This window comes from Dermochelys coriacea, chromosome 5 (genome assembly GCF_009764565.3).
Source record: "Dermochelys coriacea isolate rDerCor1 chromosome 5, rDerCor1.pri.v4, whole genome shotgun sequence".
In the NCBI taxonomy this organism is placed as follows: domain Eukaryota; kingdom Metazoa; phylum Chordata; order Testudines; family Dermochelyidae; genus Dermochelys; species Dermochelys coriacea.
In genome coordinates, this window is record NC_050072.1 from 23,216,713 (window position 1) to 23,244,272 (window position 27,560).

The 27,560-nt window shown below is 44.2% G+C and overlaps 1 protein-coding gene across 4 annotated transcripts in view; it reads right to left on the reverse strand.

Annotated features, from left to right (window-relative positions):
* PDZD2 (PDZ domain containing 2) overlaps nt 1-27,560 on the reverse strand; it is a 321,088-nt gene that overhangs the window by 225,217 nt on the left and 68,311 nt on the right. For all 4 annotated transcript variants that reach the window (XM_038402564.2, XM_038402570.2, XM_038402566.2 and 1 more), the window contains one exon: nt 802-1,665. In XM_038402564.2, coding sequence (XP_038258492.1) covers nt 802-1,280 — 479 coding nt within the window. In that variant the 5' untranslated portion in view covers nt 1,281-1,665. The remainder of the gene's footprint in view (nt 1-801; nt 1,666-27,560) is intronic.

The window sequence follows — 27,560 nt, forward strand, 5'->3', positions numbered from 1 at the left end:
GCGGTCAGCCCTTTTCCTAGAGGGAGAAGATTTTGTGTCCTCTAAAACAAAAATGAGTATCACCACTGCTCTTGTACTTCCCCATCTTAAACCAGTGAATGAATCCCACCCCTACCACAAGAAACAGGAAGCATGAGATATTCTGCTGCCTTGCGAAGACCTTCTACCACCTCTAGCACAGAGGTCCCCAAACTGTGGGGCACGCCCCCCCCAGGGGGGCGCAGAGGAATGTTGGGAGGGGGCTGGGCCAGCCCCCATGAGGGGCAGGGAGGGAGAGCCATCCAGCTCCGCCCAGCTCTGCTCTGGCCCCGCCCCCCACTGCAACCCTGGCTCCCATCCCCATCCCCAGCCACTGTGCATCCCTGCACCAGGCTGCAGGTCCAACTGCTGGTCCCCACCATGGCTTGGCTGCAGCTCCGCCTCCAGCCTCAGCCCCTTGGCCACGGCTCTGTTCCCAGCTGTGGGGGGAAGGAGGAATGGAGCTGCACCAAGCCATGGGCCCGGGTGCCAGCCCCCACTGCAGCCTGGCTGTGGCTCTGCTCCCGCTCCCAGTCCAAGACCCACCCCCAGCTGTGGCCCCAGCCTCAGTCCCCTTATCTCTGTCTGCATCCCTTCCCCCGAGCCATGGCCCTGCTCCCAGCCCCAGCTTGGAGTGGGGGGGCATGGATAGAGATAAAGGGGAACACGACCCTGAAAAGTTTGGGGACCACAGTTCTAACAGATCAGTATTAAAGACAACTCATTGTGTTATGCAGCAATCCCGATGCACTGCAGATCTGCAGTAACCGCTTTGCCCCTTACCTTGCCCCACTGACATCCACGCCGACCATTAATTGTCCATTCAGGGAAAGAATCTCATCTCTCAGTCGCACTTTCCCACATTTCCCTGCGGGGCTATTTTTCTTTAAGTCCATTACCCAGATACAGCCAACATCAAGCACTGGGCCTTTGTGCCCTTTCCTCTTTTTCCCTCCTCTCCGTTTCTCTCCATAGTCTCCAAAAGCAGGGATGTTCCCAAAGCTTAAGCCAAGAGCCTCATTTTTGCCCATCTCCTTGGTAAGGTAGAGCGTGCAGATTTCCATGTCTAAAGTGCTGGGGCCACTAGGCTGCAATTTGCTGTCATCCGCGGAAAAATTTAGCTGTATGTACTCTCTCAGCTTCTGAATGGCAGACTGACACAGCCTCTGCTCTGGCCCTTCCACTTCCTCCCTCAGGCTGTTTTGCAGCCATTGATACAGGAGGGGGAGGAAAAGCATAGCGTTCTCTTGAGTGATGGGCATTATGGGCACCCAAGGATCCCATCACGTGAAGGATGGCTTTCTGGGTTCACTATGCAGGGCTTCACTGATCCTCCTTTCAGAATCACGGTATCCATCAGTGTCACCCCCAGCCATGTTCAGAGAGAGAGAGCACACATGGGGAGCCACCACTCAGGTCCAGTGCTGTTGAACTGTTCAGTTTGACAAAGAATAACAGGACGCTTTTATGAAAACACTGAAACAATTGCTGTGGACGGCTCAGCAAGAGGAGGAAGGAAGTGTCAGTGAATTCTTGTTGGGCTACTTTTACAGCTGGCCAGCTACAAATTAACTGGAATCCAATGAGAATTCATTCCGCAAGGAATGTTGTCAGTTCATCACCACAGCCACTCAACACCTGCTTGGCCTGCAAAATAAAAACAGAAGCATTACGATCCTGGTCATCGTTCCAGCTAAAATGCTGCTCAGCTGCTCTGCTCATTAGACACAAAAGAAAATTTTCCTAACGTGTGTTTCATAGTCTATTTTGTTCTCACTTTAATTTTTAGTTCTCAGGTTATGCCATTCTGTTGGCTAAGAGCACAGGGTGTACAGTTCTCTCCCCAGTCACCGTTTTTATTATTCTCTTGTATACCACTTGGGGGCATCACCTATCCTTCTCAGGAAGAGAATAAAAGGTCATCCAAACAACCTGACCTGCCAATAGAGATCAAGGCCCTATAAACAACAGTATACTCCGTGTCAGGAACAAAAGACTAATACAGCAACTCAGAGGCAATGGTAAAAGCAGAGGACTCCTGGAGAATGGTTCATAGCCACTGCAAACAAACAGCTTCCATAAATTTCAACAGGAGCTGTTCAGAGTCAGGGCTGGAGAACCAGATCCTTAGATTCTATCCCCAATTCAACCTGAGATGGCGAGTAACATTATGGATGTTATTTATGAACTTCTTTGTGCCTCGGTTTATCTATCTGTAAAATAGGTACAACATAATACTTATTTACCCACTTCCCAGGGCTATCGTAAGACACAATAAATGGGCACAAGTGATGCCTATAATCCTGTGGATCCCCAAGTTATAGGTGCAAAACACTCTCATCATATACAATTTCCTCCACCAAGCTTTTAAAGTAGCGTTCAATGCCTCTCAGAGGCCAGTGTAAAGTGAATGACTATAGTGACCACCACACATAAAGCTGACATACAATGGTGTGACAGCATGGCCTGCCTTATGAGCAGTAGTGACTAGTGGTCAGCCCAGCCCACCATCCGATATGGCCCTTTAAGGATTGTCAAAGGCCCAATAAACAAGAACCTAAAGAAGGATAGGGATAGAGAGATAAGCAGTGGTTGGGAGAAAGGCCCTGTTTCTTTAAAGGCCTGGCACCAGGAGCCTGGCAGAGTGAGTGGGGCAAGACTCCTCTTTCCCCCAGTCAGGGGACACTCTGGGAGGAAGGGGCCAGCCTAAAGGCTTCTTTCTCCCTTCCAGGGAATACAGACACTGAGCAAAGGCTGGCCTGCTAGACTTTTCAGTTTGGAAGGCTAATTACTGAGGGCGTTCAGCTGAAGGGAGCTGGAAAAAGCTTTGCAGCTATTACAAGACAAGAGGCCTGAGATACAAACTCCAGCCCAGATAGAGGGCTGAGAGGGGGGACTCCTGCTTGAAGGAGACACATATCGACTAAAGGTAAGCGACAGAGGGCTGCTTGCAGTATAGCCCAGCTGCTGCAGAGGAGGCCTGGGAGTGGTCTTTGAGAAAGCACCTTCATAGCTGGCTAAGGAGACGCTGTGAGGAACCACAGATCCAGGCAGAAATAGCAGAGTCCAGAGACCTAGTGAAGATGTCGACAAGTGGGATGAAGTTAGAAGCAGCTCAGGAACGTGGCGGAGGGATCAAAGAAACATGCTTTATCCACTCAAAACTCGATCCCGGGGCTGGAACCTAGAGGAAAGTGTGAGTTCCTCTACCTAGTTCCCAGCCAGATCAAGAGGGGGGATGCACAGGCATTAAAAGAATAAAAAAGGCCAGGAATGAAAAGACAGATAAACATCGGGAGACCAGCTCGAAGGCCATTAGATTTTGAGTTTACTATTTTGGGACTTTTTTGTATACTCTGGAAGGAGAATGGACTGAATAAGTGACCTGTCTGGAGAACTAGGCCACAGGAAACAGATCACTGTGCACCAGAACGGCTAAAGGGGGCACTACACTGAAAAACCCTGCAATATCACACCTGGATATGTGGAGGTGCCTTGGAGGTGAGATTTCAGGACTAATTGATCATTCAACTTTCAATAACTATAGACAAGGCTCAGATTTATTTTAGGTTATGCAGAAGGTTAGACTCATGGTTCCTCTGGCCTGAATCTATGAATTTCTAACTTTTGTTCTCATTTGGTTAGAGCTGACAGTGCTCCCAGGGGAGCAGGCACCAGCTGTTAATTTGGGCCACCATCCTGCAAATAGCTCAGCAGAATGGGGGATCTATTAGGTTCTGCACAGGGACAGGAGTCCACCCACATGGAGCGCATTGTAGGTTCGGAGCCATGGATTGCACCAAGCAAATCAAATGAGAGTACTGTATAATTAGCTATGTGATTATTTAAAACAAACACACACACACACACACACACAACTTTGACCTGGGAAAAAGGATTATGGCAACCATCAATAGGAAATCGGCTTCTGAATAAAACTAGCAGCACCACTATACAGGACTAAAACAGCTCCATACCCAACAAAGTCAGTATCTGATGTATCAATTGAACACATCCAGCCTGGTGAGAACAGCAGTTACAACAGCCCAATATACACACTAGCAAAAATAGAAAGGTGACAAAATGGGTGGCAGGTTTCTCTTTGAAAAAAGAAAGATCTCACTGAGAAAAATGGCAAACTGAGCATTGAGCTGAAATGGAGTTTTACTCTGGACTTTGGGACCTCTTTGTGAACTTTTTTATTCATCATCACCCTGTGTTTGCTTTTGTGTGCAATGCGTTCCCCAAACAGCTATTTTTACTCTCTCATGTACACGACTTGTGTACAGAATGCTGTGGCTTTTTTTTTTTTCTTAGCGCTGGTACTAGTCTTGCCTCACGGAGCTGGCACAACTGGGAAATGGGGAGCATATAACAGGATGACGGTGCTCCCCACCACCGTGCATCATTAACCCCTAAGATTCTGGTTCTGAATCACTGAGAATGCTTCCGGGGGCATTTGCTGCATGCCCACTTGTTCTGGCCTGTGGTTTAAAACCACGACCTGGCTCTAACTAACTACATTGATAGGGATTTTTGTTGTGCTTTTTTTAAAAAAAATGCAAAGTGAATTAGCTAAACTTCACAAGTTGCACTATCAGTGTCCCCCTGCCCCCCGTGCATGGGCACTGGGGAAAAGCCACCAAACTTCATACACTGTCCACAGCATGGTATAAATTAGAGTCTCATTTTAACAGACAGGTTAAATGTTGCTGCTACCTGGTATTAAACTGTGTGAGATTAGAAGACTGCATATTACTCTAGCGTACAGCCCCAAACACCTCTCCCTGAGGGAGACCTACAGCTGTACATCCAGCAAACCCACACAGATTAGTAACGGACAGAGCCTCTTCCTTTTCTCCAAAAATGAAGTTAATGAGTCAAATGCTGTCAGAGTTTGGCTGGAAGCATTTCCATCACCACCATCCCGGGTGGTTCCATGTGGGGATTTAATCCTAATTGGTTCCACAGATGGTGGCTGTTGTAAGGGAGACACGGATATCAGTGTGTTTGCAGGCAAGGTCACGTCCCCTTCTCGGCCAGCACTGCTCTCAATTTGTATACCATGGTCCTCTAAGAACCTCCTCTTCCCATGCAACAGAGGCTATGAGCCCTTTGTGCTGCTACCGTTGCCACTCCCTGGGCTGGTTTTCTGCCTGGAGATTTTCATGATAAGGTTTACTGCAAAAGCATAGACCTAAAAGTGAATCTAGCCCACAGGTCCTGCAGCCACTGAGAGCCTGGTCTCCACCAGGTTCCACCTACAACTCTCACATTATATTTTCCCCCAAAGACTGAGTCAACAGTGACACCCACACACAATGGGGAGTTCTCACTAAGGGTATGTCTACACTTGGAGCTGGGGGTGTGATTCCTAGCTTGCATAGAGCAGCATGCTAAAAATAGCACAGCCGCAGTAGCATAGGCAGCAACAAGTGGCAGCATGGGCTGAGGGGTTGAGTACAAACCTGCCTGGACCCTGCGGATACATACTCCGTACTGCTAACCTGTGTTGCCTCTCATGACTGCCCATCCTACACGGCTATTTTTAGTGCACTAGCTCTGGGTGAGTATGTCTAGGTGATGTGGGAATCACATCCCTAGCGCTAAGTGTAGACACACCCTAACATGAAGATGTTTTTCCCTTCTGAAAAAAGCTTCAGTTAAGGAGGGATTTAACTGAGTAGAGAGAACACACCTGTTTCTGTGGGTCTCCAGTCTTTTTTCCTCCAGAGGCTAATATGAGTTAATGGCACATGTAGTGGTGACTAGTTTTTTTAGTTGGATCTCTCAGACTAGCTGAGAGGTGGGAAGAACTGGCTCCAGAAGTGGATGTATATGAGAGAAGAATAATACAACAATATTTCTTTAGATGACCCGAGGCTTAGACTTTATCACAAGAACCCCATTGCGTATTTGGATATCCTGATTCCATACATACTTCTGTTTCTTTTTCTGACAAATTGAGTTTTTCCTTCCGTGGGTGCCCTTTTCAAAAAGAACTATGTAAGGAGCTCTCGAGCCCCACTTCCTTATGCGTGGAAAGAGAAATAATAAAGGTCATAAAAATGTCCCACTACTGGTTTTTAAAAGTTGATTTATGTGCGTGACCCCGGCAGATACAATGTTTAGAGTTAATATTCGTGCCCTATCAAAGCCCAGCCCCAAACACCGGGAAAACGTACATGTTATATCCTTTTCACTCCTCCAGTGGTATCAGATTAGAATTGTGTTAGGTTATATCTTTTCAGCTATTTGTGATTTCCCCTGAATATGAAAATAAAAATAAATATCTTTCCGCTTTTCAGCCTTTGGGAGGGTGAGTAAATGCTAGTGAAACAAACCCATTACCAGTCAGACATTCATTCATTGGTTGTTTTTTTTCCCCATTCAAATTGAGTTTTCATTCAATAGTGCCTAGTGATCAGCCTAGCCCACCATCCGGCATGACTCTTTAAGGATTTTCAAAGGCCCAATAAACATTCTTTTAATTCCTGGTGGCATCTAACAGCAACCACATGACACTGAGAACAAAATAAATCTTAATCTCAAAAACAGAGAGTCTAGCTGTCAGTTAATGGACATCTTACTCCTGCAGGAATTCAGCATAGGAGTAATTCATAGGATGGGGCTGTCACCACAGGAAAGGTCCTATTGAAGTCATCAGCAAATCTCAGGTTAAGTTTCAGCATGAGTAATAAATTTGGATCAGGGAGGAAATTAATTGACACTAAAAGCTTCTGATTAACCACAAAAATTAGAGATAGAAGAGATCTATTAAAGTCATCTAGGTCCCAATTCAATGAAACTGATGTGAAACTTTCCACTGAAGCTGGATCAAGCGCCTAATCCAGCCCAGTGCAAACACGTTCCCTACAATGCATTCTCCAGGGCTTATACCTGCCCTACTTTTCTTATGTTGACTAAGAATCAAAAGAAGTCAGATCTGTTCAAGCATCCAAACTTCCTTAATCAGCTACAGTAATTGACAGGATTCTATAATATCCGCCTAAGCAGGCTCAGAGGACTCAAAATTGTAACAGTTCAAACGGAGGGGCATAGAACTGGGCAGGCAGGTTAGAAATATGCCCAATTCTGTGGGAACATTTGAGAATGGGTCAAATGTCCTTTTGGAGTTTTCATGGAAAATACACCAGGCCAAGCACAAAGCGGCACCTGCATTTCTGTCCATCTTAGATACTTATGTATTTATCCTCAACACCCCTGCAAGGTAGGAACATACTATTTTCCGCATTTTTCAGTTTGGGAATTACATAGGCAGTCTGCGGTTGAGCAGGGAATTGAACCCATGTCCTGTAAATTCCAGCCTAGCACCCTAAGCACTGAATTATCCTTCTTCTTATACATATCACTAAGGCTGTGTCTACACTAGGATTTCAGCTTTCCCAGGGGTATAGACACAGTTAATGCTGAACCAGGGTAATTTCAAAACTGGGGAAAGCTGCACCAATTCCAATCATTAATAATAGAGCTATTACATTTTCCAAAAACCTAACGGCACCTTTTTCTAATCATTTAATTTTGTAACAGAAGAAGTTGCTTAGAAATCCTGTCCATTATTATCTTTCTGCAGGATGGAAAAGCTGTATTGATAGAAACCGACCTTTTCTCCCCATGTGAAGCATGGTATCTGCAATTCTAAACTTGTTCAAAGGCCTATATGTCTATTACCTCTCTGGGCCTAGTAACCTTTTTTTCTTTTTTAAATGCACTGCATGTAATGGATAATGGACTGCTGGTCTGAGACAGCAACACTGTGAACTTTAAAGGTTTAGTATTCAGAACAAGATTCTGACATCTGGTGCACATCTGGAGTAACATGACTTCACTTTATTGACTTAGCCCAGAGTTACTGTATATAGGTATAACCATGATTAGAATCTGGTCCTAGGTGGGCAGATTCCTAGAGACTTTCCCCAAAGTTTTAAAATATCATTGCATCACTATGTGGGTAACTGCCAGTGTCTTAGAGACTAACAAATTTATTTGAGCATAAGCTTTCGTGAGCTACAGCTCACTTAGCTCATGAAAGCTTATGCTCAAATACATTTGTTAGTCTCTAAGATGCCACAAGTACTCCTTTTCTTTTTGCGAATACAGACTAACACGGCTGCTACTCTGAAACCTGCCAGTGTCTGTATGCATGTAATATTTCACATATAGTGCCAAGCTTTTATTTTCAGAGGGAAACTAAAGTTAAAATCTTAAGTCTATATTTAGAGACTTAAATAAGTGACCTCATTTTCAAGAGTGCAGAGCACCAACAGCTCTCGCTGGTCAACTAGTCACCTATAAAAAATAATAATAAAGAGTTATCTATATCTCCTCAGTATCTGCAATGCTGTATTTCACATTTTCAAGCCATTACCAAAGTATTTCTGAAGTAAGTGTGCTATGTTGCTATGGGTTTGTCTACACTGCAGCTGGGAACATGCTTTCCATAGCGGGTAGACATACAGGCACTAGCTCTGCTCAAGCCAGTGTGCTAAAAATAGCCACATAGCCAGAGGTAGCATGGGCAACAGCTCAAACTGGCTGCCCGAGTATGTCCCCAGGGGGTCCAGGCAGGTTTGTATTCAAGCAGCTAGCCCAGGCTGCTGCCCCACTACGCTGCTATTTCTAGTGCAATAGCTCAAGCAGAGCTAGCACATCTGTTTGCCTGTGTCGGGAAACACACAGCCAGCTGCAATGCAGACATGCCCTAATCCCCTATAGTAATTCGCTGTTTACAGTAGTCCTTCCTCAAAGGGACATTTAAAAGAAATTTATAAATATTATAAAACATGTCTGCAAGTGCTTTTAAATGTTTCCACTTTTCACAAAGCCTTCCTGTGGGAAAGACCTTGGACAATAGGTTTTCATAAAACAAGAAAAGCCAATGCATGTAACCTGTGAAATTGGGTCCATATTGGTTCAGAAGGTAAGGAAACCAGAATTACAGACCAAAGCATATGACGTTGTAATGCTTACATTCTAAGCTTAAAGGAGCAAATGCACTTACATTTGTAAAATGCTTTTATGATACATACCAAGAAAAGGAAAATGTGCAGATTCAGCACTGCAAATTGAATATACTTGGAAACCTGTCTGATGTAATTTTACAGTGTTATTGGAAGGGTCACAAAGAAAAACAAGCTGCATTCTATGATCACTAACCTCTGCAATCATTAAGCCTAAGAAAATTATTGCCAGATGTAACAAGATGGACTTCCAAATAAATATTTCCAAAATCTATTAAACTAATCACCTCCAGTCTCATCTGATCATCACATAGCTAAAAGTAATTTATTAGCAATCTACTGCAAGTGTTCAAATGCAACTGTACCAAGCAGGAATTTTGAAAGACAATATTGTAAAGTAGATTTTATGTTAGTCTATAATCTCATCTCTATCAACTCTTACTTATTAGTCAGTTTATCTCTGATCTATTTTTCCTTTAAATTCAAGTTACATTTTCCTCTTAATTTGAGGATTTTCATGCTTTAAATTATATCTTTAGTTTCCACTGAAATTTCTTGAGGGCAAGCCTGCGTTACAGCTATATGCAAATTTTATGCCACACAGTAGGGCCGCACTCATTCTTACCGATGTCTGGGGAAGGTGTTGGAGATGACTCAGCTATGTGAAACAGGGCCTGATGCCACAAGTGGCCCCACACAAATAGCTCCCCCCATGCGGCTCGGTTGACTGCAACGGGACTCTATGTGGGTACAAATATCCACTAGTTTGGAGCCAGTTGCACGATTGGGACCTCAGTAAGTATGTGAATAAAGACAATAGATCAGCTCCTCAGCTGGTGTAAATCATTATAGCTACACTGAAGTCAATGGAACTATGCAGATTTACAGCAGCCGAGGATCACTGCCTCATAAAAATGTATTTTGCTATTTAATTCTAGTCGTATTCTACTATACATTGTAGTGGTAAACTCAGAATTTATTTCGTCTGATCTTTTGGGTAACATTGTCCATAGAACCTCATCAGTAATGCCTGCATCAATCCCTGTAGCGCGTGGTTGAACTAGACAGAATACCTCACTTAAAAATAAATGTGCTGCAGTAAATTTTATAAACGTAATAAAAGGCTTAGCAATACACAGCTTCACTATAGTTCTGTGCTACTGAACCTTGGAAGGGCAGCATGGAAAAAAATCTTTTTGATGCAGCAGTTTACAAAGGGTGCAGTTTAATGAGATTCTGATGCATTTCTGCTTGTTACAGTGGTCTGAACAAGACCTTTACCTCCTTTCCTTCCCATGTAGAGGTGTATATTTCAGTGGGGCGGGAGTTAACACAATTAATGTAAGTGTCTGAATAAGAGCTGTTGAGAGTTCACAGCACAATGATAAAAAGACTCAGGAAACAGAGAAGGTTTTAATTCTGTATTTGCTTGCATCTAAATAAAATGCCAACTCCATTACGAGCATGCTGAGGAAATACACAACACTTCTTGGAAACAAAATACCAAACTGTACTGCAGAATTGTCTTCAAGTGTCTCAAAAATTAACACCCCCCCATTTGTTATGACTAAATTAATTTTTGTTGTTGTTCAAACATCCGTACAACCGAAGGCTCATCAGGAAAGCATACGTGATAACAGAACATTCCTTGCTTGACCCTTCTAGTGAATCCAGGGCAATGTACACTCCTAGTTCCTGCTTTCTGAGGTTGGGAAACTTTATGGTTTCTTCTGGAGTTTGAAAAAATAAAGGATGGTTCTCACATTCCAGCAATAGCTGGGTGGGGTTTAATGTCATGGCCTTCAGTCCAATGCCTCTAAAACAGCTTTTTCTGGCTGGTGCAACATCTGTATGTGGCTTTAATAAAATAGCAGTGTAGAAGCTGAGTTTAGCTTATTGAAATGTTAGCTTACTCTTCCTTCTAGCAACATTTAATAGTTTATTCCAGATTGCAGGGATCCACAGGTGACAACTACAGTACCTGGTATTACTGCAGCTTTGGGATTCTTACCTATTGGACATCTGCTTGTGAAAGTGAAGACTTTATAAACACAAGGTTCCCTAAAATTTGCCCAAAACTTTTGGCAAAATCTCTGGACCCTGTTCTTCAGGAACTCCTCTTATCATCAGTCATGTTGGTCAGCTACATGTTATTTCACTGACAACCTTTTTATCGTCTGAGGCCCTAGTTTCTACTACATATTGCAAGACAATCCTTCTACTGTCATAGTAGTTTCTAGGATTCCTTTAAAATATTTGTGAATTAAACCCCAAATCTTTGGAAGAGGGTTGTTGCTTTTTTTAAAAGGTCTTTTAATCCTGACTCAGTACTCCTGCCATTCTTGCTGCACACACAAAGGAGGGAATCCCATCTTCCTCAGCATCCCCCTCAGCCAGAGGAAGAGTCTTGAAAGTGAAGTCTGGCCTTTGGGCATTTTAAATATTCAGGACCCTGACTTGTAGTCTTATTGGAATGCATATGCATATAACTCTGTTCCCGGTATGGGGCTTACAAACATACTATGTGAACTTCCCCATTTTAGAATCTATATATGTGTATAGGATACTATATGATCATTCAAATGTATAATGTAGGTCCTGTCTATGGGACACTGGAAGAAAATAGGAAAGACGCAGCAAGTTTTGTCCCCTCTCTGAGCCTTTTACAAGAGTTTTAAAAGAACTGGCAGGGGAGCTCACTGGACAATTAATGTTGATTTTCAATAAGTCTTAGAGCACTGGGGAAGTTCCAGAAGATTGGAAGAAAGCCAATAATGTGCCAATTTTTTAATATAGTAAACAAGATGACCTGGTTAATTATAGGTCTGTAAACCTCACATCGGTCCCAGGCAAGATAATGGAGTGACTGATATGGGACTCTATTAATAAAGAATTAAATGAAGTTAATGTAATTAATGAAAATCAACATGGATTTATGGAAAATAGATCCTGTCAAACTAAGTTGATGTCTTCTTTGGATAAGATTACTAGTTTGGTTGATAAGGTAATAGTGTTGACATACTAGATTTCTGTAAAGTGTTTGACTTGGTACCACAAGACATTTTGATTAAAAAAACTAGAACAGTATAAAATTAACATGGCACACATCAAATGCATTAAAATCTGGCTAATGGTTAGGTCTCAAAATGTAACTGTAAATGGAGAATCATTGAGTGGGTATAATTTCCAGGTGGGTCCCACAGGAATCAGTTCTAAGCCCTATGTTAATTTAACATTTTTATCAATTACCTGGAAGAAAACATAAAATCATCAATGATAAAGTTTACAGATGACACAAAAATTGTGAGAGTGATAAATAATGACAAGGGCAGGTCACTGATTCAGAGCAACCTGAATCGCTTGTTACACTGAGCACAAGCAAACAATTTGAGTTTTAATACAGCTAAATGTAAATGTATACATCTGGGAACAAAGACTGTAGGTCATACTTACAGGATGGGGGACTCTACCCTGGGAATTAGTGACTATTGAAAAAGTTTCAGTGGTTGTGGTGGATAATCAGCTCAACATGACCTCCCAGTGGGACCCTATGGCCAAAAGGGCTAATGTGATCCTTGGATGTGTAAAAAGGAAACTCACGTAGAAGTAGAGAAGTTATTTTTACTCTGTATTTGGCACTGGTACCACTAGGGCTGGAATACTGTGTCCAGTTCCGGTGCCCAAAATTCACAAAGGAGGTTGATAAACTAGACAGAGTCCAGAGAAGAGCCAGGAAAATGACTAAAGGATTAGAAAACGTGCCTTATAGCAATAAGCTAAATAGATTGAGCTCCTTGAGCCTAACTATGAAAGGGTTTAGGGCTGACTTGCTTACAGCATATATGTGTGAAAGGTCTGAGTAAAAAAAAAAAAACAAAAACAAAAAAACCCTATGTAAAAATATGACAATTAACAATTATGAAGCTAGAGACAAGTCTAAAACACCTACTTTAGCGGTTTAAAGCTATAAAAAGGTGGGAAGGGAAGAACTAGCAACATATAAATATAAAACACTTTTTACAAAATGATAATTTTTAAAAACTACATTTTTAAAAAAATTATTATTTTATCAAACCTGCCGTGTACACAGCCTTTCTTCACCAGATTTTGGCACTTCTTTTAGATTGCCTTAAATGCCAAGGCAATCCAAATCTGACCTATAGTTAGACTGTATCAATTTGCAATTTGCTGTGTTTTTCTCTCAGCCAAATACTGCAATAAACTTCTGAATGCCAACAGCCCTGCTTTCATTAGCAGTCTTACAATAATCAGTGGACAGCTCTGAATAATGAATCAGAAGCCGTGGACCTTAAATTGTGCTTGGGGCTAGTAATCCCATCACATAAAACATAAAACAAAAATGACTACAGAAATGACCAGGACCCATATCGGCATCTAGCAAGCTCAAATAAGTGATCATCTTCATGTGAAGAATATGACAAGTACTGGTCAAACCTGTAATGAAGTCCATGTCCTGAGAAGTTCCTTGTTCAATGCCAGATCAGTAATGAAAATCAGATTTTGGAAATGTGAGAAAAACGTCTGAAACTATTAAAACTTTAAATAATTGAAGAAATGGACAGATACCATTTTGTGATGTCCTTGGAATCAGTGAGTGCAAGAAGGACAGGTTTAAACAAGGTACAATTTTTGAGAAACAAATAAGATGATGATTACTCTGGGAATTTGGATGACAGACAAAGCTGGCATAGCAATACTAAAGTCAAATGACACAGAACAGGCGTTGACTGAATGGAAATCAGTCAGTAAAAGAATTACTAGAGCTCACTTTCAGACCAGATTTTTAAACCAACAGTCACACAATGATATGCACCAACCACCAATGATAGTAACATCACCTTAGTTATCAAGCAATGAATATCAAAAGCAGCAAACAACTTTCATGAAGTTAAAAAGTTTTGGGAAAGTATCATGATCGGCAGCGATACAAAAATATGTCGATCCTCCTCTGTGGAGCAGAGTCATGGAAATCCATAAGAGCAATTTATAAGAAGTTCAACTCATTCCAAAGTAAATGCCTGAAGAACATTTTCAGAGTTCACTGGAAAGAGTTTATTACAACATCAGAAATTCTAAGTAGAGCAAACCAATAAAAAGCACGACATATGGCAAGATGATGACTATGGACATATTTAGGACATGCTTTAAGGATGCCACTAACACAACATACACATCGAGAAATAACATTGATACCATCTGGAAGGAGAAAAAGAGGGCAACATAGAGAAATATTATACAGAATAGAGAGAGAACCTAAATTCATCAACGTGACACTTGAAATCCTGAACAGACCAGCACAAGACCAAAACAAATGGCCGAAACTGGTGGATGTTCTATGCACTTGGATGTGGCAGGATAAAGAAGAAAGAATAATCAGTGCATTAAAGAATAATGAGTGGTTAGGTAGTGGAATGTGCCTTCAAGGAAATATTCAACACCTTACAGTAACTGGATGCCAAATCCATTCCACTGCATCATGGCACTTTGAGTTCATTATTCCTAAAACACTTCTGCATCTGATGAAGTGAGCTGTAGCTCATGAAAGCTTATGCTCAAATAAATTTGTTAGTCTCTGCGGTGCCACAAATCCTCCTTTTCTTTTTGCGGATACAGACTGACACGGCTGCTACTCTGAAACCTTCTAATAGAGAGGTGTCTAAACTAGCCTTGGACATCCAGTCTGGCACTTCCATAGTCTTCAATGACAGATTCTTCTTCTAACTGTTCTTAGAGTTAAAGTTTTTCCTAAATATTCCCTAATGCAGCTCAGTCTCATTATTTTCGATGAATCAGAATAGCTGATCCCTGTCGTCTTCATAATATTCCTCGTGTGTTCTCTACACACCCTTTCAGGCTCATTTCCTCTAGAACGAGCATACCTAGCTCCCTTAACCTTTCCTCAGATGTCTTGTTTTCCAAACCTTTTCATCAGAATGGCTGTTCTTCACTGAACTCTCCCAAATCGGTCTACAGCTTTTCTGGAGGTGTAGTGTCCATCACTGAACACAGGACTCCAACACAGGCTAATTCTGTTCATCCCACAAGCAAGCCCGCAAGCCTGTCTCCACAAGGCGGCAGCATCCCCAGGTTTTGTGCAGGAGGTCGGACTAGATGATCAGAATGGTCCCTTCTGACCTTAGTATCTATGAATCTATGAATCTTTGTGGGGGGGAACGACACCTATCTCCAATGTATCTTGATACTGGCATGAAAAGTATAACCTGTGCCAGATGGCCCAGAATAAATATCCCACTTGTTTTGGCTGGAATGATGAACATATACCAAACAATCAATATTGCAATTCACAAATAAGCAAGTCATCTAGGGCTGGATGGCTGAGGGGCACATGAAAGGCTATTATTACACAATAACTCCCAGGAGGTGAACAATGACACAGCACTTGGCAGAGCCAGGTTTTTCAGAGAATATTTTTGCAGGTAGCTGCATTTTCAGTTCCATTGCAGTGCTTTGTACAAACATCTCTCCCGGTCTGCTTTACAAACTACTTACAACTGTTACCGAATCAGCCATTGTAACACAAAATATTATCATATTTATATACAGGCTTCTTAAAATTTAAAAACCTGTTCTGTATGGTAGGAGGGAGCTCACACCTAACTAAACTGTTTGGCACTGAAATCAAATGAGAGTTCTATGGGCTCTGGAATAGGCTTTGAAGATCCCTCACACATTCCCATCTCTGATTCAGCATACCCTCCTCTTACTCCCTAATTAGCCCCACATCACCATCACTATCCTTGTTTATGAGGGAAATAATGGTTAGAATTTCTTATTACTAGGGCCCTATGTAAATTTCACAAAGGGTACGAAACAGTGAAATTCATTCCATCCTTCAAATTAACTATGTTTGTTGGTGAAATTCTTTCTGTGCAGACTCTGTGAAATTCAATACTTCGTCATTTAAGCTGTTGTGAATTTTCTTTAAAAAAAATGATTTGCACAGGGACCTATTTATAGGACACCTTCACCACTGCTTCTCAAGTCAGCAGAAGGGGCCCTTGGGATTTTTTCCTGAGGCCAGATTTACACTAGCAACCTACGTTGGTATAACTATGTCACACACCCCAAGCAACCCAGTTATACCGACCTAACCCCAAGTGTAGACAGCGCTATGTCAATAGGCTTCTCCCATCAACATACCTACTGCCTCTGGAGGAGGTGGAGTACCTACATCGATGGAAGTTGCTCTCCTGTCAGCGTAGGGAGTGTCTTCACTGAGCATAACAGTGCTGTAAGTGTAGAAAAGCCCTAAGCCACAAGGGATGGTAGTTTACATACAACATATAGCAAAGCTATTGGTGAGCAGGAGGAGCTGGAAAAGGCTTGGAAGCCAGATCCTTCCATATGGAAGGCCATGGATTCATGGGGTTCCCTGGTAGCATCTTGGGTTGGCCACTCCTCCTCCTGGATATGCCGTGCCGCCTGCACTGCATCCAAAAGGGGAGGACACAGTGAAATATCAGACACTCGGAAACCACAGATCTGTCCTCCCATTCTGTCCTATGAGGCCTGAGGTGGAGAATCTGGCCCACCGGGGAACAGCCCTGGCATTTTAGACTGGTCTCCTGCATGGCAGGGCAGAGCAGTACCAGTGAGGCCACCCACAGAAGAGTAGTTACTTGCTGTAACTGGAGGTTCTTCCAGACGTGTGTAGTCCCTATTTGGATTCCAGACATAGGTGCGCATGTGTGCCATGCACCGGAGCCAAACTGTTTTATAGTAGTGTCTGTTAATCCACATGTGCATCATCCATGTGTCTGTGTCTGGGGCTATAAAAGGCTGTGCGGGTCAACACTGCTCCAGTATCCCTCTTACCATAAGCAATGGAGTCCGCAACAGAGGGGATGGAGGGTGGGGATTGGAATCCAAATCCCATCTTCAAATGATGGTTCCTATATGGTTCCAGACATGGGTGAGTGGTGAGCAGTGCTCTGCGTGGAGGTGGGTGTGTGGACTCAGGAGAAATCACAGTCTGTAGAACGGTTCAGCCAACAGCCGCATCCACCGCCACTGCCAGGACAATGGCGTAGTGAGCAGTAAAGGTGGGAACGGAGGTCCATGTGGCTGCCTTGCAAATGTCCTGCCAAGATAGGTTTGCGAAGTAGGCCAACATGGCTCCAGGGGGAGGAGGAACATGGGAGAGAGTGCAGCATTCTGCATTGCAACAGGAGATCCATTTAGAGATGGACTGCGAGGAAAGGGCCTGCCCCTGCAAGGTTCTGCAATGGTGACGAAGCACCTGGGCAAGGCATAGAAGGCATGGGTGCATTGGAGGTAAAAGGCCAGTGCCCAGCGGACGTCGAGACAATGCAGCGTTTTTGCTCTGGGGAGCTGTGTGGTTTGGGTTAGATGATCAGAAGTTGGTTGAGGTGAAACAGGGAAACCACCTTGGAGAGAAACTTAAGGTGCAGGCACAGGGAGATTTTGTGTTTGTGAAAGATGGTGGTAGGGGTAACCATCATAGCCACCAGCTTGCTAATGCACCTCACTGAGGTGATGGTCACCAAGAAGATCACCTTCATGGAGAGATGGGTGAGGGAGCAGGTTACAAGGGGTTCAAAGAGTGGTTTAGTGAGGGCAGAGAGGATGATATTTAGGTCCCAAGAGGGGGTAGGTTTCCGCACCAGCAGGAAGGCATTGAGCAGCACTCTAAGGAAGCGAATGGTGTTTGGGTGACAGAAGATGGAGGAACCGTCCACAGGGGGGAGGAAGGCACTGAGCACCACCAGATGGATCCATATGGAGGAGCAAGTGAGGCCCAACATCTTAAGTTGGAGGAGGTAGTCCAGGAGAATGGGAATGGGGATGGACTCCAGTGGGTAATGGTGGCAGTGTGCCAGGCGATGAAGCAGTGAAATGCTTCCATTTCGCTTGATAGCAGGCTCTGGTAGATGGCCTCCTGCTGTGTGTGAGGACGTCATGCACCAGGATGGAGCACACTCTGTCTACACGCGAGCCCCATCCAAATACCAAGCCGTAAGGTGGAGTGGGCCCAGGTTGGAGTGTCACAGGTATCCCTGCGTCTGAGTGAGAAGATCTGGGTGAGTGGGAAATCGGATTGGAGGACAAGCAGAGAGGTGGTGGTGTTCAGTGAACCAATACTGGCAAGGCCAAAAGGGCGCTATCAGGATGACCATCACTCAATCCCATCGCACCTTGCGCAGGATATGTGGGAGCAGGGAGATGGGTGGAAAGGTGTAGTGGACTTTGGTAGTCCAGGGCAGGAGAAGGGCATTGACCCATGAGCCCACCCCGAGGGCCCCACTGAAGCAGAAGAGGGGGAGTTTTTAGTGGTCATGAGCGCGGTCCCAGCACGGGGTGCCCCACTGGCAAAAGACAGAGTGAAGCATGGGATCATGGAGCTCCCAGTTGTGATTCACATAGAAGGACTTGCTGAGTGTGTACATCAGGGAGTTGCTGGTGCCCAAAAGATACATGGTGTGCAGCGTGACCCAGTGTTTAATGCACCAGTTCCAGAGGTGGACAGCCTCCACACAGAGAGAGGGAAACCTGGTGCCATATTGCTTGTTGATATACACAACTGCTGTCATGTTGTCGGATCGCAGCTGAACATACTGTGATCTTGTGAGGGGGACAGGCAAGATGGGCAACTTGGGAATTCCAGGATTTTGATGTGCATCCTCACCTCTCTCTGATCCAGGGGCCCTGAACCCTGTGACCATCAAGATGGGCACCCCACCCAGTGAGGGAGGCATCTGTGATGAGAGAGGTGTGGAGAATGTGAGGGGTAAACAGGGCACCAGCCAAGACTTTGGACGGACTGCTCCACTACGTGAAGGAAGCCAGGACAAAGCAGGGGAGCAGGACTGGCTTGTCCAGATGAGGTCTTAGATCAACCAGAGTCATAGCTGAAGGCAGCACATATGGAGGTGGGCATGGGGCATTACGGAGGTGGAGGCTGCCATGTGGCCAGGGCACGAAAAGCATTGGCAGATACGCGTGTGTGGATTGCGGCATAGCTGCACAATGAGAGAGGTGAGGAAAGCACAGCTCGCAATCGAGTCCAGGCGTGCCCCAATAGAGGTGATCTCTTGGGTAGGGATGAGGACTGACATTTCTTTGCTGCTACAGATACCCAGGCTGGCAAGGAGATGGTGGAGGATTTGGATAGTGGAAAGGAGTCACGCAACCACCATCACAATGACGAGGCAATTGTCCAGGTAGGGAAACACACAGTGGCTGAGGCGTCGCATGTGGGCTGTGACAATGGTGAAAACTTTTGTGAACACACGGGAAGCTTTGGCAATACTGAAGAGGAGGACACAGAGCTGATAATGGGAATAACCAACTGTAAAAGAGAGAAATTTCTGATGCCAGGTGGATGTCGATGTGGAAATAGGCATCTTTCATATCTAATCATGAACCAGAAGCCCTGGGGACGGACGGAACAACAAGTGGGAGCATGACTATCCAGAATCAGAATTTGCATATGAACCTGTTGAGCAACAGGAGGTCCAGAATGGGGCAGCAGCCACCCACTGCCTTTTTTTTTTTTGAAATAAAGAAAATAAGGGGACTAGAATAGAACCCTCAGCCCTACTAATAGCGGCGGATGTGCTCTTTGGCACCCTTCCAGAGAAGGGCATCTACCTCCTCTCAGAGAAGATTGCAGTGGTAGGGATCTCCACAGCTACCCTGCGATAGGCAAAGAGGGGGGAAACGAGAGGAACTCCATCAAGTATCCCTGGTGAATGATGTCCAGCACCCAACTTTTAGTGGTGATCTTGCCCCAGTTGTGGGCGAACAGGGCAAGATGCCCACAAAGATGACAGGGGCACCATGGGAGGGGATTTGTGGGTCTTGACAGAAGAGTCAAAACAGCTATTTGGATTGACATTGCAGAAGTGGTAGCAGTTGGGTAACGGGGTAATTGAATATGTGGACATTGGTGAGACAGCTCCCGCAGTTGTTGAAAATAGGGCTGGTAGGTGGTGTCGGGGTGGAGATGAAAGGACGGATGTTTGCTGCCTGCAGGTCAGGGCAGGGGGGTAGATACTGAGCAATTGCAGGAGTGGAGGGATTAATCCACCTTGTTGCTAAAAAGTTTTTGATGGTCAAAGGGAAAGTCCTCGAGAGTGGTCTGGACCTCCTTAGGAAATCCAGAGGACTGGAGCCAGAAGTCTTGGTGGAGTACAATGCAAGTCACTAGGGGGCGGGATGTAGTGTCAGCAGCATCAATCATGGCCTGGAGGGTCACATTGGTGACCAGTTTGCCCTCATCCATGACTGCTGCTGTTGAGCATGTTCGGTTGCCGCATGCACAATGAGAGAGTTGGTGGGGGGGGAGAAACAGGAAGTCCATACCCTGAGATGGGACAAAGTATCGCCAGTCAGCACAGGAATAGGGGCACAGGAGGCCAGCATATGCCAGACTGACTGTGACAGTTGTAGGATGGCTGCGTGGATAGGGAGGGCGGTTGGAGAATATCCAGGAACTGGTTTTGCGGGTCCTGGACTTCTTCCACCATGAGGTCAAGAGCCCTTGCCACATGCTGAAATAGGTCATGGTACTGTCTATGGTTTTCCAGAGGGGAGAGGGAAGGTGGAATTAATGCCTCATCCAGGGACAAAGAGGCTCTGGTGGGGATTGGAAGGACCGGTGGTGCCAGTTGCACAATGACTACTTCTGGTTCATCATACCCAGAGGGTGGCGCAGTGTAGGCAGGGGACGGCTGGTAAGATGGCAGCAGTGATACCCCACAGTTCTGGTAGGGGTCCCAGGGAGGCCAGGTAGAGCCAAGCATATGGATCACCTGGCATCAGCGGGTGAGGGGGTAAGAAAACGACAGCTCAGCTAAAGGGTTGTACGAGGGTGCATAGGGTGGGTGTTGCCTGGGATCCTGACTGTGAAAGCGTGCAGATGAGGAAGAGGGTTCTGCCTCGGAAAACTAGTCAGACTCTGAGGATGAGTTCAGTAGAGGTGGAGCCGACGGTGGTGTGTGGATGGAAAAGATGCACCACTCTTGGAGGAGCAGGAGAGGTTCATCTGCTGGAAAGGGAAGCAGCTAAGGATTGGGGGTGAGGGGAGTGAAATGCAGCAGGGAACCGGTGTACGGGAGCATCAGCTTGGCCGTGGGCATCCACGGTACCAGGCATCCTGGTGCAGAGGGAACCGGGTGTGGCAGTCCGGAAGGGCTCAGGGGTGTCGACGGTGCTGGCGGTGAAGATGGTGACAGACCAGTAACCGCAGGTGAAGGCGGTACCTGTGGCTTGCAGTGGAGTTTCACCTTATGCTCCATCTGGGGCTTCTTGGGAGCTGGAGCAGCCAGGTCAATGAGCAACTTCTCACTCGGCCCGACTCAGGGAGGCAACGCTGCATTTAGGATCAGTTCCCATCAGGGAACCATCCTTTAGCCTATGTCTGTGCTTCTGATGCCCCGGTGATGCTTTGGTGGCTGCAGCGGTTCAGAGAGTACTGGTACTCGGGAGGAAGACAGAAGGGCGTTCACCAGTGGTGACAGGTGCTATTCTGGCAGAATCACCAGTACCAGATCTCACTGTGTACATGGATATAGCCTCCACCATCAGAAACTTGTGGAGATGAAATTCTCTAGCTTCCCGAGTCCAAGGCGGGAACAAGCCCCAGATGGGACAGTGGGTGACCACTGGTGCTCATTACGCACAGAAAAGGAGCACAGGCACAAAGTTTTTGAAGAGGGCTTGCTCTGAGCATAATCCCCGTGGGATTGTCAGGCATCTCCCCATTGGGGGAAGAAGTCCAGCAAGGGAGGCTAACAAACCAAGAACTTTACAAAGGCTACTATATACAACTCTGGCCAAGTAGCATCAACCTAGACACCTCTTATAGCCTTGGACACAGACATGCGGACGACATACGTGCGGGATAACAGACCCTACTACAAAACAGTTCCAGCTTCGGCACATGGCACACATGCGCACCCGCATCTGGAATCCATATAGGGACCATCACTCAAAGAAGAATGCTAGGTTATCTACCACCTTCAAGGGTCCAGATCACTCTCCGCTCCCTTTCTCCGGCCCTGCAGAGATCTGAGTAATCCTTTAGCACAGAATGGAGCCCCTGGAGTTCACAGTGATACTACCAAAAAAGCAGATGTCAGTTATGTTATTTAAGACTCACAGAGGGCTTGTCTACACTGGCACTTTACAGCACTGCAGATTTCAGTGCTGTAAAGTGCCAGTGTAGACAGTGCTGTAGCTGGTAGCTACGCCTCTCCTGGAGGTGGTTTTTTTTAGAGTGCTGGGAGAGAGCGCTGCGCCAAGACTACACAAGCCATGCTTTAACGTTACCAGTGAAGACGGGAGGAGGGGAGCAAATGTACTAGAGCACTGCAAACTGTAGAAGGAGCTGGTCTTTCCAAGTGTGAAAGCTCTTGAGGATATGGAAGCAAGCAATGACAGTTCAGCAGCTAGGAAAGCCAGAACATGAGTCAAAGATATTCTTTCCATCAAGTGCCAGGCGGTGTTCATACAACCTTTAATGCTTTGGGAGTCCCATGTTCTCTCTCTCTCTCAGCAGTTATTATACAACAAGTAAACATGGATCTGATTAAAAGCCTCAGCTCTGTCCAAACAGTTGGGAACATGTTATGACTATACAAGTGGGAGGGGGGAAGGGGGAAGGCATTTCTAAAGCCTAACAGAAGAATTGAAAAGGACATCAGTGACATACTGTGAAATTGAATCAATTGTACTAAGGGGGAAAGTGGGTGGCAGCTTCTATTACATCAAATCTAATCATGGGTGACTGGACTGAGAATCAGCCTATTTCTTCGCTAGATTGTTCAATCCCTTTCAGAGTTTCCCATACACATAATACATATTATAAAGTGACTTCAGGAAATACGGAAGAACTTACTGGAGAAATGAAAGCACCAGAGAAAGAGAACAGTGCAGTGGTTAGGGAGCTAGCCTGCAACTTTGGAGATTAGATCCAATTCCATGTTCTGCCACAACCTTCTGGTCTGACCCTGGGCAAGTCACTTAGCCTTAGTTGCCTATATGTAAAATAGAGATTATACCACTCACAGGAATGTTGCAGGGATAAATACACTAAAATATTGTGAGGCAAATACTATGGTAATGGAGGACACATAAGTATGATGGAGACAGGACACACTGCAAGAAATGATCCTGCACTGATAAGGGGACAGGCAAGATCCCACTAGGTCTTTTCTCATCTACAATTCTACTAAAATATGTAAGACTCATATTTCTGGTTATTGACATGGACATTTCTGTTCCAGGTGATGACACTACAATTAGATGCATTATATCGGGTATAATATTGCGTTAAATGTTAGAGACAGCTGGAGTTACCCACCCTTTCCCCACAAAGTACTGAGAACGTGCATTCTCTGCTCATCTGTTTGCCATTAGACAGAGAAACATGTTTTGATTTCCAGCTTCATGCTTTTTATAATTATTTTGCTCCCAATGACTGGAAAACCCCGGTAACATACACCAAGTTTCTTCCATGCTTCTTTGGTGCGGATGAGTTATGCATGGTATGACAGGCACCCTGCATTTCTGACATTTCCTTTTTCAAAATCTCCTCAAGGGAGGATCACATCAGCTGCTTTCTCAGGGGTACTGTGGAGAGCAGACACAGTAGACCAAAAATGAGGCAGTAATGATCAGTGTGGGTCTGCTGCCCCTGTTGTGTGGTGGGAGATGTGCCTATGGTGAAGTGCAAGAGAGTGGCTGATGGGTCTGCCTCTCTCCCCCCTACATCTTCCACAATGAAAGACACTGACGAAGGACTCTGGAAGGAGCAACACCAAGCCTCTCCAACCAGAGACAGGATTGCCAGGCTGCCACCATACACAGGGCTCTGGGGGAGGAGCTAAGAGAGAAAAGGTGGGAACCTAGAAGACAGAGACTAGAAGAAACAAACATGTAAATAAGATAGACAAAATTCAAGAGACAGGAAGAGAGAGACACCCAACATGGATATGTGGAGTCAGAGGACAGCTTATTTTGGAGGCATGGAGAGAAGTGACAATGCAAGACTAAGCTCTCATCCCTAAAATGGTCAAGTCTGCTATTGGGACAATATGCTGAACAAGACCCCAAAACACAAATTAAATCAGAGCTCTGCTCCTACTGGCTTGAATGAAGCAGCTTCCTTTTATCTCACCTGGCACAGCTTCTCCCTCCAGACCATGAGGGTCCTAATTTGGATCTTGGCTGTTGCAAAGTTCATCACAGACTCAAAGTTCAGGCCACAGAGGGGAAAATTCACAACCAGTTAAGTCCATTCTATTGTCTGAATATCAGTCGAAAAACAACAGTATCTTAACCCTGCTGCTCTGAGCTTCGTTTGTAAGGCATATTGCAAGGTTTTATAGGCAACGTTATAGCAATTTACAGATTAATAGTTTGGTAACTTTGGTCTCCATGTTCTTTGTTCAGAAATCTTGAAACATTTCATTTGGGATTGGCTTGATGGTCATCTGTGTCCCCCAGAGTTGTTTTGGTACCTCATGAGAGTTGTAGTTCAGGTGCCTCATACCTCCATTCTCCTCTATGGGACAGGATGATTGGGTTTAACCTCCATAACCTGCAAGGCTAGTGAAGGCACCCAATTAGTCCTGCTTTGCCCCTTGGGAGATGAGTAGCTACAGTAGAACCTCAGAGTTAAGAAATGACTGATCAACCACACACCTCATTTGGAATCAGAAGTACACAATCAGGCAGCAGAAGAGACCAAAAAAAAAAAAAAAAAAAGCAAATGCAGTACAATACTGTGTTAAATGTAAATTACTAAAAAAAAAAAAAAAAAAGGGAAAGTAAAAAAAAAAAAGATTTGACAAGGTAGGGAAACTGTTTCTGTGCTTGTTTCATTTAAATTAAGATGGTTAAAAGCAGCATTTTGCTTCTGCATAGCAAAGTTTCAAAGCTGTATGAAATCAATATTCAGTTGTAAACTTTTGAAAGATCAGCTGTAACATTTTGTTCAGAGTTACGAACAACCTCCATGATGTGTCAGTTCAGCCGGATGGGAGAGCATGATACATCATAGGAGATGCAGTCTACACAAGAAGTTTGGCCCATAGTGGATGATAGGGGCATGAGGCACCCAAACTATAATTCCTATGAGGCACCACGCAACTCAGATAGCCATAGTCTGATATCAAACTGACCCAAAATAAAATATTTTACTTGATTCTTTTTTGACAGAATAAAGATAAAAAAATTCAGCAAAATCAAAAACTTTCTATGGAAAAAAACCAGGATTTTTACAATTATAACCTGGGGAGAACTATTTAGCCATTCTTTTAAAAATGTTTCCTATCCCAGTTAATTAAAAAAAAAAAACCTTCTGGGTTATGTCTGCACTAACTCTTCCTCTGGATTCTAACATTCCAGCACTAGAGAGTCTTCTGAGGACCCAGATATTGCTCAGGGCCACATCCACAGTTCCTGCCGCACTGTGAAAATCTATTTGTCCATTTACATTTCAAAACGGTTCATTTTACATTAAATATTAATTTTACATCTCTAGACCTCACAAAAAATTAGGACACAAGCAAGGTTTTTAAAGCATCGAGAGAAAGATAAAAATAAAAATAAAGCCGAGCATGCTTCTGAAGTATAAATGCAGCTTTCAGAGACAAGGAAAATCAGATATTTGCTGGAGGGTTTTTTTGTCTGTTTTCCTGCAATTATCGCTGCTTTCTTTTCCAGGTAGCCAAAAAAAGGACTAAAATGTTCCATTTTAAGTATGTGTCCTAATTTTGAAGTGGCACATTTTCCTAGAATATTAACATCAAGATCAACATCTGCATGTTCCCTCAAGTCTCCCAGAGGTGAAAAAATTATCTGTTAAATATTTTTAAATGTTGTTTTATGCATCAGTTGTATGTGCTTCTTTCCAGAAAACTTAGGTTCAATATGACATTTAGCGTGTATGTGCACATGCACACATAATATAGATGTGTGTGCATGCTCATATATATTGTAGGTGTGTAAATTTGCATGCATGTGAAATCTAAACTCTGTTGTGTGTGATAAACATAAAAGAACTATGTTAACATTATTTAGCTTGCAAAATCAAGCGCTCAAAACTTAAGAAATGCCAGAATTAACATTGCCTGTGCAATCTTAATTCAGCTCCCTTGTACATATGCATTATGACACAGTCTTTAATTACATGATCATATACTATATATATTTCTTCCACAAATTTCTTCCATTTCTTCTCATGCCGCGTACAGCATGAACACAGTGCTCATTTAAGAAACAATTTGATATTTTGTTCTATCCTCATTGCTCAATCTGTGACTCCACGCGTTATTTCCTGCACGCTGTTCAAACTCTGCTCTGAAGACAGAATTATTCATTTCCTTGGCACTCAGAACTATCATCCTTAGTGTCTGAGTACTTCACAAACATGAATGAATGTATTTGCATAACACCCTTGTGAGCTGAGGAAGTGGTATTATCCCTCTTGTACAGATGGGAACTGAGGCACAGAGAGATTATGTTCAGAAGTTTCCACTAATTTGGAGGGGTGGAATTTGAGACACCTAAAACCGGATTTTGTGAAGGACTCACATTTTTGTGTCCTATACACACACAATGCATTGACAACCTTAATTCTGGCATTTCCCAACTTCTGAGTGCTTGACTTTGAAATGTTAATGTTCTTTTAACATGGGTGTGTGTGCAGAGGATATAATAGAGAGAGAGAGAGAGAGAAAGAAATGCTATGTTGTGGGTGAATTTGGGCCTTTTGGAAGTAAAAAATATAACAGGATCGACTAGTCTCAGCTGCCACAGTATGAGCAGGCACTATATCAAGCTTCTTCACACAGCCCAACCAAATAAACCTAATACTGATTGGCAGCCACCCCTATTAATTCATTCCATGTGCAGATTACCAACCATGTAGAACTGTGGTGGTTTTTCATGTTGAAAAGTGTCTAATAGGAATTAGGATGAGAAAAAAAAATCCATTTTCACTGGCAAGCCAGACACTCAGCTAGGCTAGCTATGGAGAAAAGCTAGTTCATAAACCAAGGCACTGTAGGTGCAACCACGCATTAGACAAGATGGCACAATGAACCCCTTCTGGAGACTGGTGAAACACTTTCACAAAAACCCTTACTATGCCACACACATCAGCACTTACATCAGATGATTCCACAGAGGTATGCAGAGAACATCCTTGAGGGTTCTGCCTCAGTAGTTCTAGGCTGGGGAGAAGCAAAAGTCTGGAAACAGACCTTCAGTGCTGCAAACACTTGATACTGTGCCCGATAACTCAAAACTTTACACTGAAAGCATTAAAGCTCAGCTCTTTATAATTCTGCACTTTAAAAGAGCAGGCAGAACTCCCAAAAAGCAGCCCTTTCCAACAGCAAGCTGCAAGCCAAGAACTGGAAACATGCCTTCAAAGTAATAACTAGGGTGGAATTCACTTTTATCTGGTGGACAATTCCAAACTTCCCACCCATGTCACTAGATCTCTAGACCTCAGCCCACCACCACCAATTTCTGGATATTGTGGTC